The 18,051-nt window shown below is 44.5% G+C and overlaps 1 protein-coding gene across 2 annotated transcripts in view; it reads left to right on the top strand.

Annotated features, from left to right (window-relative positions):
• Positions 1-18,051, top strand: part of LOC308334333 (arf-GAP with SH3 domain, ANK repeat and PH domain-containing protein 2-like) — a 35,827-nt gene that overhangs the window by 2,611 nt on the left and 15,165 nt on the right. For both annotated transcript variants that reach the window (XM_080791038.1, XM_080791037.1), the window contains exons 2-12: positions 3,670-3,742; positions 6,626-6,765; positions 7,799-7,873; positions 8,665-8,714; positions 11,295-11,424; positions 12,273-12,358; positions 12,469-12,544; positions 12,842-12,928; positions 13,238-13,341; positions 15,552-15,621; positions 17,380-17,467. In XM_080791038.1, the coding sequence (XP_080647164.1) occupies positions 3,670-3,742; positions 6,626-6,765; positions 7,799-7,873; positions 8,665-8,714; positions 11,295-11,424; positions 12,273-12,358; positions 12,469-12,544; positions 12,842-12,928; positions 13,238-13,341; positions 15,552-15,621; positions 17,380-17,467 (979 nt within the window). The remainder of the gene's footprint in view (positions 1-3,669; positions 3,743-6,625; positions 6,766-7,798; positions 7,874-8,664; positions 8,715-11,294; positions 11,425-12,272; positions 12,359-12,468; positions 12,545-12,841; positions 12,929-13,237; positions 13,342-15,551; positions 15,622-17,379; positions 17,468-18,051) is intronic.

The following is an 18,051-nucleotide window of genomic DNA, read 5'->3' as shown; positions in this document are numbered from 1 at the left end:
CAATAAGAAAAATCACACCTGTGTGAACTGAGCAGTGCAAGCTGGTCAACAACATAGCTTGCTGGCTGCAGTTATAGTTATAGAGCACAGACAGACAGACGAGGCATGAGTGATGCCTGTTCAAAGTGCCTGTTATCGCTGCTTGCAGCTATATTTTTTGTACACATTTTCTCGTACAAACTGCTCAGATAATGGCCCATAGATTGTGTGTAGAACATTCAACGCAAATTGCTTGAAAATCCGGGCAGAAAAGAAGGTTTAAGCGTTTTTTTCGAAATGCTCAAAACGGAAAATCTGAGAGCGGAGCTTACTGGTCAAAGTGACAGATGTGTTTCCGCATGAGTCAAGGCACATGTGTAAACAAGGTCCATGGAGTTTGGCCAAACAAGGCATGTGTTATGCCTGTTAAAAGTTTTAATTTTCAAACAAAATGCTATAGCACCCATCTTTGGCCAATTGGAGTAAGAGTGCTATTTGGCATGATCCCCTATCATACTGTAAAGTTGCATCAACATGTGACTCTAGCACTCTGCATGTATGTATTGTATGTATGTTTTAGTGGCAGAAGAATAATTTTCATAAAACTGCAATATTCATTGGCTCATAAAAGCTTCATTTCTTCACTTACAAATGTGATCCTGATTTGTTTTTGTCTATACACGGTAGGTCCAAAGTTCACAGGAGGAGATAGATTTTTTTTCTAAAGGTCAGAGGTCAAGACAAAACACAAAAGTTTGCGCATTGAGGTTTTATTGCTGATTTTATTCATGAGCTCTGCCTGTTCAAAGTTTGCATTTGAATCTCAGAGTGCTACATAGTGCAATCGAACAATGCACAATTGCACACCGAAAATAGCCAATCAAGCATCGCCGCAGGATGTGTTGTGAGCTTGTAGCTCGGCTATTTTGCTTGTGAGACACCCACTCAAATAATGTATTACATGGCCTAAAGCAGTATTTCTACAACCTTTTATGCCTGGACCCCCCAAAATAATCCTATTTAACTGGTGACCCTCCCCACCCTGACAAGCACTTGGAATTGTAGGCATTACATTTAGTTTGACTCAGGAACCACATATACATATTGTGAAAATAGCCGAACTACAAGCTCACAACGCTCAGTGTGAAGCATTGTGAGCTTGTAGAGTGGCTATTTTAGTATTTTCACAATGTTTGCCTCTTTTGAGGGGTGCTAGCCCCTCCTATAAACAGATATAGTGTAGAGTCTGTCTTAACACAAACATTAAATGCCATTGACAATGGCATTTAAACAAACACTTTTTGGCCCACAGTTTGAGAATCACTGGGCTGAAGCAGGGGATCTGTGTAATTCTAGGGACCGTCACCTGATTCAGTTTTTACAACAAAGTAGAGGTCTTCGGGTAAGCCAGAGATTCGAAAATACCCGGTTGGTTCAAATTCAAATTTGGTGAAACAATCGAGTTGTCATATAGCGTGTCGTCGAACTTTATGTTCTGCAAAGCACAATGGAAACTCCAAGCCGAAGATGATTATAAACAACTGCTGCAACATAAATTAACGATGCATACACCCTACACATCTAAAGAAAACATGGATTTATCTTTTGAGGGGCGCTAGCACCTCTTTTGTCCCCAGACATCTCACATTTGCCATTGACAATGAAAGGAGAAATTAGGTCATATGTGCCTCAAATATGACGTAAATTTGTGGCAACACAAACATTAAATGCCATTGACAACGAAGTCATATGTAAGACGAGCAAATCGGCCAACCAATCACATCAATTCAGTTGTTCATGAGATGATGTCTGATGATGATTATAGATAAGAGTGCCCCTCACTTCACACGTGTGATTTATTTTTATTTAGAAAGTGCTCCGCAACTCCGCAATGATTGACTGGTCTACTACCCTGGGATTATACATTCACACGGTAATGGCCACGCAGTGGCACTGCAGCACACCAACAGCGGACTACGTTTAGGTCAGGGGGGGGGGGGGGGGGGTTCTCAACGTTTTTGGCCGGGGAACCCCCGGGAATGCTTTCGGGCCATGTCTCGTAGACGTAGCCTATACTATAGGCGGGCCTGTTTCGGCACCTCTCGGAAACGGAGCCATAATAGCAGTGGGGTCCATTCGGTGACTGGTCCATTTTTTTTGAAGACCTCTTACAACAAAGTCTCTGTTAGATGGCTGTGCTGCTGCCCCAGTGCATCATGGGAGCATCCCTGAGGCCAAGGCTGGGCTGAACCTGTCGGTTCATGTCCCAGCATGCTCTCTGTCTCTAAGTTGTGTCTTAATGGCTGTCTCTCTTTCACTGTTCTCTCTCTTTCTTTCTATCTCTCTCTCTCTCTCTGCCTCTTCTCTCTCTGTCTCTCTGCCGTGTGTGTGTGTGTGTGTGTGTGTGTGTGTGTGTGTGTGTGTGTGTGTGTGTGTGTGTGTGTGTGTTGTGACTGTGTGTGTGCGCGCGTGTCTTTCTCTGTGCCTGTATACACACACACGCACACACTTTCTCGTCCAACAATAATCTGATAAGATTAATGATCTCAATAGCTGTTGTGTAATCCACATAAGTGAGATATTAAACATACAGCTAGCTGTACAGTAACATTGCGGCATGTACAGTATATTTACCAAGCACTTTCCTCCATCCCTCAACCCTGCTTCACAGTGTGTGTGTGTGTGTGTGTGTGTGTGTGTGTGTGTGTTAGCTCCGCCCTCTCCCATACACCAATGTAATCCCCTGGAATTCACCCTGAGACCTGAGGCCCCACCACCACTGTGTGTGTGAGTGTGTGTGTGTGTGTGTGTGTGTGTGTGTGTGTGTGTGTGTGTGTGTGTGTGTGTGTGTGTGTGTGTGTGTGTGTGTGTGTGTGTGTGTGTGTGTGTGTGTGTGTGTGTGTGTGTGTGTGTGTGTGTCACTATACAGTACTCGTGAGGGCCAAATGTCCTCACAAGTATAATAGTATCCCGGTATTATAATTTGAGAAACAGGCATTGTGAGGCTTTACCTGCTCCTCACAAGAGAAATAGTAGTTTTTATGTTTAACGATTAGTGAGTTGGGTTTATGCCTGGAGGCATAAGTATGGTGCAGTCTGTAGCTCCTCACAGCCTGAAGGTCCCTGGTTCGATTCCGGCCGTTGGCGCTGGGGGGGGGGGGGGGGGGGGGGGTGTGTTCTCTCCTCCGCGGCATCAGCGCTCATTCCCTGGGTAGGGTTGGCGAATGGACCTTTCCGTGTGGAGTTTTCATGTTCTCCCCAGTCCCCATCGTGTCCCCTAGGGTAGGTGGGTACCCTCACAGAAAAGCATGCAGTAATCCTGGTCTCTATACTGCCTCCCCCTGGCCACTTGGCCAGCCGGGGCACCTCATGGTGCTCATGGTGTGGTCACCTATAAGACCTGAGATCCACTACAGTCTCCTCAGTTTTCCTTACATTAACTTGTAAGTGATGTTCATCACACCAGGTTACAAACCTGTCCACTCCAGTTGTATGGCTGCTGATGTGACCTTCACTTGTGAGTAAACCTAAATGAATGATTGTAAGAATACAATATGATTATCTCTCTCTCTCTCTCTCTCTCTCTCTCTCTCTCTCTCTCTCTCTCTCTCTCTCTCTCTCTCTCTCTCTCTCTCTCTCTCTCTCTCTCTCTCTCTCTTCTCCTCCTCCTCCTCCTCCTCCTCCTCCCAGGGTCTGGATCAGGAGAGAGGGGTTCTGCACAAGGTTAAGAAGTCTGTCAAATCCATCCACACATCAGGACTGGGTGAGTTGCAGCAGTCAACCAGTATATCAGTCAACCAGTATATCAGTCAACCAGTATATCAGTCAACCAGTATATCAGTCAACCAGTGTATTCCAGTCAACCAGTATATCCCGCACAATAATTTCCAAACCCAAGGCCCATTCACAACCAGCCGTTCTCCATAACCAACTGACTATAACTCCATAGCCATCTGTAAACGATGGCAACCAGACACGTCCTCGGTCCGTGGCAACGTAGTTTTACACACCATTTTATACTGTTCTTATTTTGTTCATGAGACCCAGTTACTGAATGCCAGTCTCCAGGTGTTCTTCATATTATGTTATGACACTGATTTACGACGACACTGCAGTGTGTATGGCACGTTAGGAGTCCACCGGTACAGGTATAATTTCAACCCCCATAACTCTGACAGTGTACAAACCACTCTGAGAGTGGACCTGTATTGTCCATTTGGTACCATTTGTACACTAGTTACAGACCTGTACTGGTCATTCAGTTCTCTGTGTTTGTCAACGCATTTTGTATGTCCATAGCAAAGATAGAAAGCATGAGAGAGAGAGAGGATGCAAGATAGTTAGGCTACAACTAATGACAGTTACCGTAGCTTATCAGCTATTCATAGTCATATTCATTCATTCATTCATTCATTCGTTCATCTGTTACAATAAGTAAGCCTTTGTCAAGTCATGTGAGGAAGTCTCCTGTTTCCTTGGCGTGAGGCGGCTTGATGTAGCCTCCAAGTGCACCCCCTGGACATGACACATTAAAAATGTACTATTTATATTAATCATAATCATAATAATGTGATTAATGTGTCAATTATTGTGCAGCTGGATCAGTGAGAGGTCTGTGCGCACGCACGCACGCATGCACACACGCACGCGCGCGCGCACACACACACACACACACACACACACACACACACACACACACACACACACACACACACACACACACACACACACACACACACACACACACACACACACACACACACACACACACACACACACACACATCATTCCTCTCATTCATAGGCATGTCCCAGCATGCCTTGGGGCACTACACTGATGTTATGCTGCCTGTGAGTCAGTACTCTGCACTGCAGTGGTGTAGTTAGTAACTTAGTACTTGAGTACAATTTTGAGGTAGCCTACTTTCATTTTACCCAAGTATTTAAAATCTTTCTTTTCTGTCTCAGTCTCTCAGAGGCAAATGTAGTTTTTTACTCCACTACAGTTAATTGCAAATGTTAGTCACTACTAGTTACTTTGCAGATTTGTTTTTATTAAAGCAAAACCCCTATTCTGTACTTCAGCTATTCAACATTTGCCAATCTACAAGCTCACAACATGTCACCGTGACACGTTGTGTGAACTATTTCCGCAGAGTTTTGTACTTTTCCTCAAGTCAAATTTGAATACTGGACATTCACTTGTAACGGTACAAGTGTGGAATCAAAATCTTTACCATTAAGACCTGAGGCCGATTGAAAAAAACCTATGTTGTTATATCAGGTTCTCAAACGTTTTCATGTCAAAATTATATGTATTTGGTCTGTGTGTTGGTTTAAAAAAATATCGAACCAATGAAAAGTATTAAAAAGTGCTTCTGACAAAACCATCTAACTCCACTGGAATCTCAAACTCCACCAGAGGGGGAGTGGAGTTGGCTGCTTTAGCCCTCTCCCCTTCAAACTGTTTGTTTGTTAGTTCGTTTTTTCCATTTCCTGAAAATTTTGGAATTAGCTGGTTTCTGCCCGACAGCAGAGATGTATACCGGTAGCTAAAATATAAATATGTAATGGGTATAGTACTTCTTCCATCCACCACCGACCAAATCTCAGAGACAAATTATTGTACGGTTTTTCTTCTTTTTACTTGAATAACTTCAGTGACAGCAGCACATGTATTGTTGCTGCCGTCAGCATCATGTGTCATTTTAAATGTCACATGATAGAGGAGGACACAGCACTGAGGGAGAAGTGAGACTGACACGCACACAGGCACGCGCACACACACACACACACACACACACACACACACGCACACATTGTCCTGTGCTGTCACGCCCACTGGCCTGGTTAAGCCTAGAGTTAAAGGGCCGTTTCACCCATTCAGGCTCTATGCAAACACAGCAGCCGTGTCGGAAAGAAATATAGCGTTAATTTTGTCGACAAAAGCTATGACGAAAAATGTTCGGGTCGCGGGCTAAAAAAGTTTGGGAACCAGTGCTCTCTGTGTCTCGCTTTAATAGCTTTTGTACTGTCTGTGAAATGATGGAGAAAAAAACGACAGACACTTTATGTGTAACGTACCTCCTGTAGGCGTCATAGATATCCTTGAATTTTGCTTCTTTTGTCCGGTTTCTTTTACCGTTTCTTTCTCCTTGCCCTTCCTCTCTCTGCCCCCCACACCCTCTTGTTGTTTCTCCAACAAGATTGAAAACGAATGGTGACGGAGCCTTTGCAAGTATTTGCCCCCTATGGAAAGAGCTCCCCTTCCACCTATAAAAGCTGTGTTTCCCCCTATGGAATGATGGGTTTTGATGACCTAAAAACTCTGCCCTTGTGGACATTTTTAAATGACTCTTAAAAACGCACCTATTCAGACAGGCCTTTTCACAGAAAGCCCTATTTGATTACAGATTGTGTGTTGTAACATAACCCTCTGTACTCTGTTCAGTTTCACCATCTTGGTTAAATGCTGATTGTTTTTATTTTATTATTGACATATTCTTCCTTTTATAGTTGTTAAGCACTTTGCGACTGTGATTGTCCCCCCCCCCCCAAAAACCCAAATAATAATAATTCACCCACTTCTTGTTTTACACGTGTGATTTGACATTAATGTTGAGTGTGGTGGTCGTGCGCGTCTGCAGCTCACGTGGACCACGAGGACCAGTTCGTCCAGGCAACGGAGAAGTTCGGAGAGGTCTGCAAGGACGCCCCCGAGGTCGGCATGGCCTTCCTCAAGTTTGCCGTCTTCACCAAAGAACTCGCAGCGCTCTTCAAGAACCTGGTGAGGAAGTGGCCCGTCCCCAATGCAAAACGTTTCATCATTTGGACTTGTGAAGATTTTAATTAATTTAGAAAGTTCTTACCAACACAATTCTCCCCTTCCGGGGCATCCCTGGCATATCATCTTTTCATGTAGGGGTCCACGACCAGCTAGATATAGATTTGGGTCTCCCTTGACATGAACCTTGTTTAACCCATTTTGACCTGAGATCAGATTCTAAAAATGTCTTCTACATCCTGACTGTTTTCTGAAAAAGCTATGTTTCTATTTCAGTCGTTCTTCGATTTAAAAAAAATAGCAGACCTACAAGCTTGTAGATCTGCTATTTTTCAATAGCTAAGGCATAACATAATGCTAACAACAAAAGGGGTTCCCGGCTTCCCGCCCAAAATGGGTTAAAGGGATATTTCACTTTCAAATAAACTTTTGGTCATTTTATCGTCTACTCAGGCTTTTGTGAACACCCCAGGCAGTTTTTAAGTTGCTCAATTCAGTATTTAGATATTTAATATTAATTTTAGCTGACCCCCTCCCTATACAAACCCATTATAACTTCAAACTCCATTTTAACCATGATAGATTCATCGAAAACACCCATCCTTTTTTCTGGTGACTGATATTGTCCTTCTAATACGTGAGGGGCCGTGTTTTATCTGAATCTAAATTAATTGAACAGTAAATGAAAAGACACGGCCCCCCCTCACGTATTAGAAGGGCAACATCAGTCACCAGAAAAGGACAGATGTTTTCGATGAATCTATCATGATAAAAAATGGAGTTTGAATTTATAATGGATATCTATAGGAAGGCTGCTAAAAATGAATATAAAATTACTGAATCAAGCAACTTAAATGCTGCCTGGGGTGTTCACTATAAGCCTGAGTAGATGATGAAATGACCAAAAGAGTTTTTTGAAAGTGAAATTTTACTGAAATATCCCTTCAATAACCACTGGAGCTGTATAGGGTCCATGTGGTGCAATGGCACCCCCTGGTGGATGTGTGTGGTAATGTGTGTTGTGTGTGTTGACCAGCTCCAGAACATGAACAACATCATTACGTTTCCTCTGGACAGCCTGCTGAAGGGAGACCTGAAGGGAGTCAAAGGGGTTTGTGTTCACACACACACACACACACACACACACACACACACACACACACACACACACACACACACCACTCTATACTATACGTGAGGACATCAACATTGTACGACAAATAGCAGATTTTACAAGCTGACAAAACGCAGCTATTTTTGAATAGCCAACGTATAAAAGTATGCCTTTTGTTGGTTCATAAGGCTTTGCCTTCGCTCTTCTACAGAATAATAAAGAATAGTGCTTGTAATAAGATGTATAGGACATGGTAATTATGCAAAATCAATGTGTATCTAGTATTGTATGCATGTATATGTATTGTAGTTGTAGGCAATACCCAGTTCCATGTTTTCTTTCATACTTTTATGTTTATATGCAGTGTTGGGCAAGTTACTCAAAAACAGTAACTAGTTACAGTTACTAGTTACTTAATTTCAAAAGTAACTCGGTCGACTTACTTAAACCAAAAGGTAATGCGTTACTGTGAAAAGTAACCTTTTACCGGTAGTTATAAAGAAAAGAAAAGAAAGCTCCCACTCCCAGGCCAAGAATGCCCCTATAGCCTTCATTTCAGTACTGTTATTAATAATAATACCAGGGGGGACTGGTGGTGATTTTGATGATGCTATCAATACAGTGTTATAGCAAACAATAACACAAGTAGGCTACAAACAACAACATGGAGGTTCCACTGCTCCAGTGAACGTTATGTGCAGATAGCTGCTCTCACTGATTATTGGTGGTTATGGCAATCAATCGATCATGTATTGGTTATAACTCAACATGTGTTTTCTGTCTGACAGGATCTGAAGAAGGCCTTCGATAAATCCTGGAAGGACTACGAGACTAAACTGTAAGACTGTCGGTTCAAATCTTTCAACTCGTACTGTATGTGTGCATTTTAAAGGTGCTTTAATGGTATTTTTTGAGGGTTACAACAAAATGTTTTTGTTTTGTTCTTTAGTTAAAACATTGAAGTGCTATATTCTGATATAATGTCGACAGATAATGATTTTAAATGTGAAAAAGATCGTCCCTCTCTTAACCCATTCTGACCTGAGATCAGATTCTATAAATGTCTTCTACATCCTGACAGTTTTCTGAAAAAGCTACGTTTGAGGGACATATATGATATAAAATCACACCCGTGTGAAGTGAGGGGCACTCTTATCATCATACATCATCATGACGTAAAATAGACACTATGTCTATTTTCTCAGACACTGACAACATTCTACATTTATTGTCAATGGGAATTTAATGTTTGTGTAGGACAAAGTTTGTGGACAAACACCAAAAGCTGGATATTGGAGGGGCTAGCGGCCATCAAAAATCCTTTAATGACAATAATCCTCAATTCACTGCGTACTATGCAGTCCATCTGGTGTACCGTGTTGTGTGGTGAGTGACATCCAGGTACACCTCTTCAGAATTTGTTATCCCTCCATGATCTCCAGCATACGATTTCCATTATTATTATCATTACAAGGGAAACTAGAAATGCACTGTCTTCGAAATGCCAACTTGCGCGCCTTGCGCACAAGCAGGCCATGTATGGCCTACTTACGACTGCTGCTCTGAGTCCTAGAGCTCTCTGCTGTCTGGGTACGACTGCTGCTCTGAGTCCTAGAGCTCTCTGCTGTCTGGGTACGACTGCTGCTCTGAGTCCTAGAACTCTCTGCTGTCTGGGTACGACTGCTGCTCTGAGTCCTAGAGCTCTCTGCTGTCTGGGTACGACTGCTGTTCTGAGTCCTAGAGCTCTCTGCTGTCTGGGTACGACTGCTGCTCTTGAGTCCTAGAGCTCTCTGCTCTCAGCCGATTGCAGTACCTGTGCGCTAACAACTTATGGAATAACTGCTTCAACGCCTGCACAAATCACCATTGCTAGGCACGCAAGGCAGCAGTTTGTGTTGTGTGTGACGCAAGACCAGAACTCTCAACCTGCCGATATACAGTGTGAAGATGTCTTTAAACATCCACTTTAACCCTGAAGCCCACTGCGATATAGAGCGGCGAAGAGACAGTGATAGATATAGAGTGAGAACTTCTGAGTGTCCATGTTCCTTCATGTCGAAGGTCTCTCTCCACAAACACATGGAGAGGAGCCACAATGGCTGCTATGTCCAAATGCTGAGAAAGGGACACATGCCCTCAGTAGCTTGCCATCAAATACCCAGCCAGAAACAAGGAGACACAGATGAACCAACATATTCCAGTCATCAACCGTTTACAACCTTAGTAACACCACCAGGAGAAGTAAACACACGTCAACCGACAGGAAAGGACACCTGTAAACAAGAGTGTGACAAGAATTTTAGTATGTTAAGTAAGAAGAAGAAGAAACGCCGCCGTAGAAACAACGGAGAAAAACATTTCCGCTGCGATCAGTGCGACAAGAGCTTCAGTCAGTTAGGCAACCTGAAGGCACACAAGCATCTCCACACTGGAGAAAGACCATACCACTGCACACAGTGTGACAAGAGTTTCAGTCGCTTGGGCAACCTGAAGAATCACCAGCGTGTTCACACGGGAGAAAAACCCTTCCGTTGTAAACGGTGTGACAAGAGTTTCAGTTGGGCAGATAGCCTGAAGAGACATCAGCATGTCCACACCGGAGAGAAACCATACCAGTGTGAACAATGTAACAGGAGCTTCAGTTGGCCGGCTACCCTCAAGACACACCAACGCATCCACACCGGAGAAAGACCTTTCAGTTGTACACAGTGCGACAAGAGTTTCCGCGTGCTGCACCTGCTGACGACGCACCAGCGCATCCACACCGGCGAGAAGCCTTTCGTCTGCATACGCTGTTACAAGACTTTCAACGAGTTGGGCAATCTGAAGGCGCACCAACGCCTCCACACCGGAGAAAGACCTTTCAATTGTACACAGTGTCACAAGACTTTCAATCATTTGCATCACATGAAGACACACCAGCGTATCCACACTGGAGAAAAACCCTTCTACTGTCACCACTGTGACAGGAGATTCAGCCGCTTGGACAACCTGAAGGCACACCAGCGGATTCATAATGGACAAGAGCCTTCCCTTTAACACAATCCGTCCGTAGGAGTCCTATGTACGCGTCCTATGCGCTAGGACGTCTACACGCGTCCTATGATAGGACGTGTGTAGATGTGGTTGTGTGAACACAAACATTGCGTAACAAAAAACATTGGAGACAACGGTGAGGACGCAAATTCTGATGATGATGTAGGATGATAAGAGCGCCCCTCACTTCACACAGGTGTGATATTTTATTTATTTTTAATGTGGGAAAAGAAAATGGGATTTTGACCCATACAAAGTGGTCCGTGTCCCACAAATGAGGGTCCCGGCCCACTGTTTGGGGAAACAGTTTTTTCCACCCCGGTGACATTTTATTTATTAACTCCTGTCGTTCTCTGTCCTATGTGTGACCTGGGCGGAGCAGGGCGAAGATCGAGAAGGAGAAGAAGGAGCACGCCAAGCAGCACGGGATGATCCGCACAGAGTTCAGCGGCGGGGAGATCGCCGAGGAAATGGAGAAGGAGAGGAGGATGTTTCAGCTGCAGATGTGCGAGGTGGGTTTGTTTCTCCTCTCCATGTCGCTCTGGGTTCATTACGAAACCGGAAGTGTGCACCCGGCGCTATGGCCTTCACGACGACCTCTGCATGCATGGCAGCCATCTTGGAAAGATATTGGGCCCGCTTCCTTTACAGGTGTTGCCAATTATTATGCTATGTTCCATTTAGTGTCTCCATGTGTACACTCACACTGTCTGTCCTGACATGAGGGTCCCCGGACGCTAATTTGAGTCCTCCCAGTGAACGCCACAAGCACAATATTAGCACTCGGACTTGGTTTGACCAGAATGAACCAGAGCCGTCATTAGTATCTTTGGTAAAATCTACAAAGGAAGTAAAGAAGAGGCCACATTTGTTAAGGCATAGAGCCTATTTCGAATCGATTACGATTCACCTCTCAGAGGCTTTTCAGGCAGTAATTCGTAATTTTACGCGCCTAGTAATTCCTTTTCAGTGAGAGGCACGCGACTAATTGGGAGGTGCCGACAATCTATCGAAATGAACAGAAAGTAGAATATGAAACATTTCACCTAAATGAACATATTACATAGTGCATTTCATTCAAATGGAGAAGAGAAATTTAGCAGTATGCTGTGGTAGATGCTCAATAGATAGATTTGGTATACTAGTGTAAACTTCTGTGAATTGTCATACCGTTAAACATCCATGGTCAGTGTTTAATGATGGATGGAGGTGTGTGGTGTGCACTCTGCTCAGTGTTTTATGGTGTGTGTGTGTGTGTGTGTGTGTGTGTGTGTGTGTGTGTGCGTGTGTGTGTGTGTGTGCGCGTGTGTGTGTGTGCGTGTGTGTGTGTGCGTGTGCGCGTGTGCGTGTGCGCGTGCAGTACCTTCTGAAGGTGAATGAAATCAAAGGGAAGAAAGGAGTGGACTTTCTTCAGAACCTCATCAAGTATTTCCACGCTCAGTGCAAGTAGGTACACGTCTTTTCTCTACTATTCTCTGCTACTGACATAGACCGCCTGCTGTTACTAGTCAACTCAACATCCTATGCATTGAGTTGTCCTCCCCTCTCGCTCTCAGTTTCTTCCAGGATGGTTTGAACACTGTGGAGGCGATGAAACCTTCAATAGAGAAACTGGCGACAGAGCTGACTGGAGTAAGAACACTACTGCCTGCCCTACCTTTCGTTCCTTTCATTGCATGTATAAGTGGCTGTATCCACAAGCTGCCATTGTGATGCGACACGTTGTGAGCTTGTAGATCTGCTATTCCCGCTATGTATTTATTTTTATTTATTTATTTTTATATTTGAAAACATTTCAATATGTAGGCGATTATGACAATTTTTGATCAGCTCAAGTAATTGGACCCCACTTTGGAGAACCACTCTGCCTCCTCCTTATACTGTAACACGCGTGGCCTCTGACCCCCTGGGCGTTGTGTGATGTCACAGATCAAACAGACGCAGGACGGCGAGAGGAAACAGCTGACTCAGCTGCGGGACACGCTGAAGGCCTCGCTGCAGTCTGACCAGAGAGAGGTGAGTGAGTGGGAGGAGCTACGTGTCAGCAGGTGATCCGTCATCCAAAAAATAACATTTTTTTTTAATGGTACTCACCCCTTGGAGACTTGAAATCATGGATATTTGTTTTGGTCATTCCTAAGCCCATGATTATTTTCTTTAAGACAGTCTTTGTGGCTTTTTTGCCTTTTATTTGATAGGGTACAGTTACAGTAATGTGACAGGAAAGGGGTAGAGAGATGGGGGGGGGGGGGGGGGGAGATTGATGAGCCTCAGCATTCAGCTATGGCTGCGCCCACTAATAACTTAAATACCGTTGGGTTGCAGGACGGGCAGACCAAAACCAACCCGGGCTACAGTCTGCACCAGCTGCAAGGGAACAAGGCCCACGGCACGGAGAAATCTGGAACCCTGTACAAGAGGAGCGAAGGGTGAGTATCTCATCACCCTGTGAGCTGACCACCGGAGCTGAAATAATGTTGAGCGGTGGTGAGTAAAAACAGAGAGAAGGGCTGGAGCGGTGGCGGTGGTTTTCTCTTCACCGGCGGCTCGTGACGTCATGTTGTAGTTCGGTGGTCACCTAACCACCGAAGATCCAGACTATGTATGAGCCTTAAGTATCTCATCACCCTGTACAAGATGAGTGGAGGGTGAGTATCTCATCACCCTGTACAAGATGAGTGGAGGGTGAAGGCTCATACATAGTCTGGATTTACGGTGGTGGGGTGACCACCGAACTACAACATGACGTCACGAGCCGCGGTGAAGAGCAAACCACCGCCACCGCTCCGGCCCTTCTCTCTGTTTTTACTCACCACCGCTCAACGTTATTTCAGCTCCGGTGGTCAGCTCACTATGAATAGGCCTTGAGTCTCCAAACCCTAAAGGCCTATTCATACTCCAGTTTTAGGTGATAACAAGGTGACCACCGAAAACGACATGACGTCATGCCGTGGTGATAAGAGGGCCTCCTATGCCCAGCTTTGTGTGTCCGTGTGTGCGTCATATAGTGCCGATTTGATTGGCTGAGCACGGAAAGCTGATGTATGGTGATAAGAGCGCCCCTCACTTCACACGAGTGTGATTTTTGTTTTACTAAAAGGTGTCCGTTTTTACTGGTCACCGTATCACCTGAAACTGGAGCATGAATATGGAATAGGACTTAACTCTGTACAAGAGGAGCGAAGGGTGAGTGTCTCCTGCAATCACCAACAGTGGTGGAATATAACTCAGGGCACATTCACACCAGAGCCTTAGATATAGACAGAGTTACGCAAACTGCGTTCACTTCATGGGGCCAGTCCAATGGCGGCTCTCCTACGTAGACTTCCATTGAGACTGGGGATAACCAAGTGGGCCAAGTCCTGGACCGGAAAGTAGGCAGAAATGCATTGGACTCGGGCAACAGCCCAGCTTTAATGATCTTAAATCCCTTTATTTTAGATTGTTTTGTAGTAATAGTACAACATAAACATTAAAGAGACTTTAGTTGTTACTGTACAATACTTGAAAACAGTTGTCATGTTGCACGCATGCTTAAAATAGCTCTTATTTGCGCCGGCCTCCTTGAAAACAATGTACACGTATTTCCAACTCCAGCTTGTCTCAGTTCAGGGCTGCATGAACAGCGCTCGAGCGCTCGGTTTCTGCCCCCTCAATGTCGTAACTCTTCTATTAGATGGCTCTGATTCACACTATGATCCCAAGGTGCACGCTCACTCGTGACCACTTGGCAGATGTTGTGGTAGTGTGAATGCTGCGTACCGTACGTGCCCCGGAGCGGATCACCCGAACACTCCCCGGGACCGCATGGAGGTATAGTCTCGGGACCACTTGATGTGTACTCTGATACGGATCGCTGCAATGTGAAAGCATCGGATACAGTTGAATGAAGTGTTACTCGGGTGTGGAAGAATCAAGGCCAATGTGACTCATGGCCAGCGGGGACCAGCCAATGGTATTCGGGAACAGTTTGAATCAAATGGACTCAGTACTGTGAATCTCCCCTAAGACACTTGAGCACTTTTTTGTTTTTGAGGGGCGCTATCCCCTCCTATATATATATATATAGCTTTTGTCCTCACTCAGAAATTGGGTCAAATGTCTGCCAAATATGACGTAGATTTGTACAATGACAAGAGCGCCCTTCACGGGTGTGATTTTTATTAAGCACTGGACTTTAAGCACTTTTTTTTGCGGCTTTCGCCTTTATTTTTTTATAGAGAGACAGACAGTAGGCTGACAGGAAATGGGGCAGAGAGATGGGGGAGTGACATGCAGTAAAGGCCGTCGGGATCGAACGAGTCGAACCCGCGGCACACTGCCAGACTCGGACTACCGGCCAAGGTGCCTGGAGCGCCTAGCCACGGCCCAGGACTTTAAGCACTTCTAAGCTGTGCACAGGAGGGGACAAATTGACTAAAGCTTTAAAGAATAAAGTAAAGTCTTTTGTTAAATACACATTTTACCTCTTATGTAGGTTATTTTATACCATTTTGGAATCGAAATAATTGGGAACCGCTAAGAACCGGAATCGATGAGCATAGCCCGGAATGGGTATCGGACTCCTATACGATACCCATTCCTGGTTGTGTCCCTCAGGAAGGTCTGATGTGTGACGGTGTGTCTTGTGTCTCATCAGGCTCAGGAAGGTTTGGCAGAAGAGGAAATGCTCCGTCAAGAACGGTGTCCTCACCATCTGTCACGGAACGGTAAGGCACCCCCCTCCCCATTCTCTTCTCCTGACGTCACTCGCTCATTCCCTTGGGTCACGGAATTAATTTCTATGAGGAATATCAGTGGGTCATCTGAGAATCGTCTTGTATAAGAATCGTGGTCCAAAAAAATAATGTTGTCGGGGAGGCGGTTCTGTATCATTTTACGACATGACCCAAAATGATTCATTCTTAGAGACTTCTCGCCGTCCGTTGATGTTTCATAGGTCAAACCGCTGTGCTGATTTGATTATTTTTTGCAGATCACAGATCTTATGTGAGGCGATATGAAACACGTCGGTGGGAATTCAGAACGGGGAGAAAAAGCAAACGTGACCTCAGGCAGCATGCGTGAATTACGTCAGACTATTAGTGCCCTATTCATTGGTTTCCCTTGGATTGAGACCCCGCCCACCCTCCCGCATGCTCCGCCCCTCAGCCCAGTTGCATTTTTTTTTAATTATCTCCCCCAAACCAATGAATTGAAACCATGAGCTCTGGGTTTAGATCATTTTATTTATTTATTTTACTCTTTTTTTTTTTCTTTTTTTTTTTTTGTACTTTTTTTTTTTTGTGAAAGTTTTTTGACGAAGAGCCAGACAGCCAATCAGGACAGAGCATCGTCATACAGAAGAGGAGGAGGAGGAGGAAGAGCAGGAGGAGGAAGAGCATAAGGAAAAGGATGGCAGAGAAAAGGGTGGGCACCCCTTTGCGTGCCCAACATAGGGTGGCCATGCAGGGATCATTATGTGGTTAATGAAAGCATGAAATGGTGGTTTTATTCTCTAAAATCGTCCAAAGATCTGTTTCATGCAGACTTGTGTGTCTTTCTTGTGTGTCCTGCGTACAGACAGATTCTTTGTGATGTCATGGACATATCCATGACAAACATAATGTTTTTCCGCTGCAGTCTTCAGACTCACGTCTTCAGACTCACATCTTCAGACTCCACCTTTAGCCCGTAGGCTAGCGCTGGCCCTATAGCCTCGACAACCTTGCAGGCTTATCCGAAAGGCTAAACATGTCATTTAGTTGGCAATTTATGTAGACCAGGTCATTAATGACCTGGCAACCCGTTGTGTTTATACCGGTAGTTTCAATGTACGGATATTGTACTGTTAGACTGATGATAGGTGCTTGGTCTACGTATCATCCTATAGGTCAGTGGTTCCCAAACCTTTTCATGTCAAGGACCCCCAAATTGACACTAATTAGCCCACGGACCTCCATTTGAAAAGATATGCCAGGGACCCCCATGAGAGAAGATTTTTACGGCTCTAGCAGTGATTCTCAACCGTTTCATTTCAAGGACCCCCCCAGTTTGACATGCATCAGGCTACGGACCCCCCATTTAATGGCATTTGTATCTCTGAGACCCCCAATTTATATTGTAAAATCAATGTTAATTTAATCTCATGAGTGTAGAAATGGAACCATGGTTCCATTTGTACACTCTTAAGAGTTACAGACCCATAAGGGTCCATTTCGTTCCAAACTATCATTTAGCTGGGGACCCCCTGGAACTCCCTCAAGGACCCCCTGAGGGTCCCCGGACCCCACTTTGGGAACCACTGCTATAGGTGACTATTTCTATATGCCTTGATGTATTACCTTGGATTGTTCTTGCTTACTGTGAATCGCTCTGGATTCAGAGTGTCTGCTGAATGCCTAAATTCTTAAATTTGTGTTGTTCACATTTCTATTATAAGCCAAACGGTGGTGGAGTCTTTGAAACATGTGTGTTTGTCCTTGCAGGCCAACAGACCTCCTGCTAAACTCAACCTTCTAACCTGCCAAGTGAAGAGAAACCCGGACGAGAAGAAGAGCTTCGACCTGTTCTCACGTGAGTCTGAGAGTGCAGGTAGCCATGGAGCTCTGCTTCCCAAACGGTGGATCAGGACCCATTTGTGGGTCACGGGCAAATTTCTATGGGTCACGCTTTTCGAGCAATAAGATACTCCACTGTTACGTTCTTAGTTTATACATGATTCATGATAACTACTTTTTATGTATGTGACGTATGCCATGCTTTTGTTATTGCTTAATGTAAATCGCTCTGGATTAAGAGCGTCTGCTAAATGCCTACATTGTAAATTGAGTAAAAAAAATCCCAGTTTAGTGACGTGGAGGCGAAAGTTAGTTGCGATCTGTATGAACCAGGAATGTATTTCCAACTGTATCAATAGGATACACACAATGTTTAGATTTTTCAAAAATAGCAGAGTGTCACGCCATGAACTTGTAGATCTGCTATTTTGGAAAACCCATGAGCCTTTGTGTATTAAAAAATATATATATTTTTTTTTCCCCCCAAATATAATCAATAAGTACAGTACAGAGCACAGTAAGTACCAACTGATAAGCAACATGGGTTTTTCAGAATACTGCTAGGATTTAGAAGACATTTGTAGGATCGGGTCCTCAGGT

Source organism: Protomyctophum bolini (genome assembly GCF_963924005.1).
Source record: "Protomyctophum bolini genome assembly, chromosome: 19".
In the NCBI taxonomy this organism is placed as follows: Eukaryota; Metazoa; Chordata; class Actinopteri; order Myctophiformes; family Myctophidae; genus Protomyctophum; species Protomyctophum bolini.
This window is presented reverse-complemented; position numbering and strand designations above follow the sequence as displayed.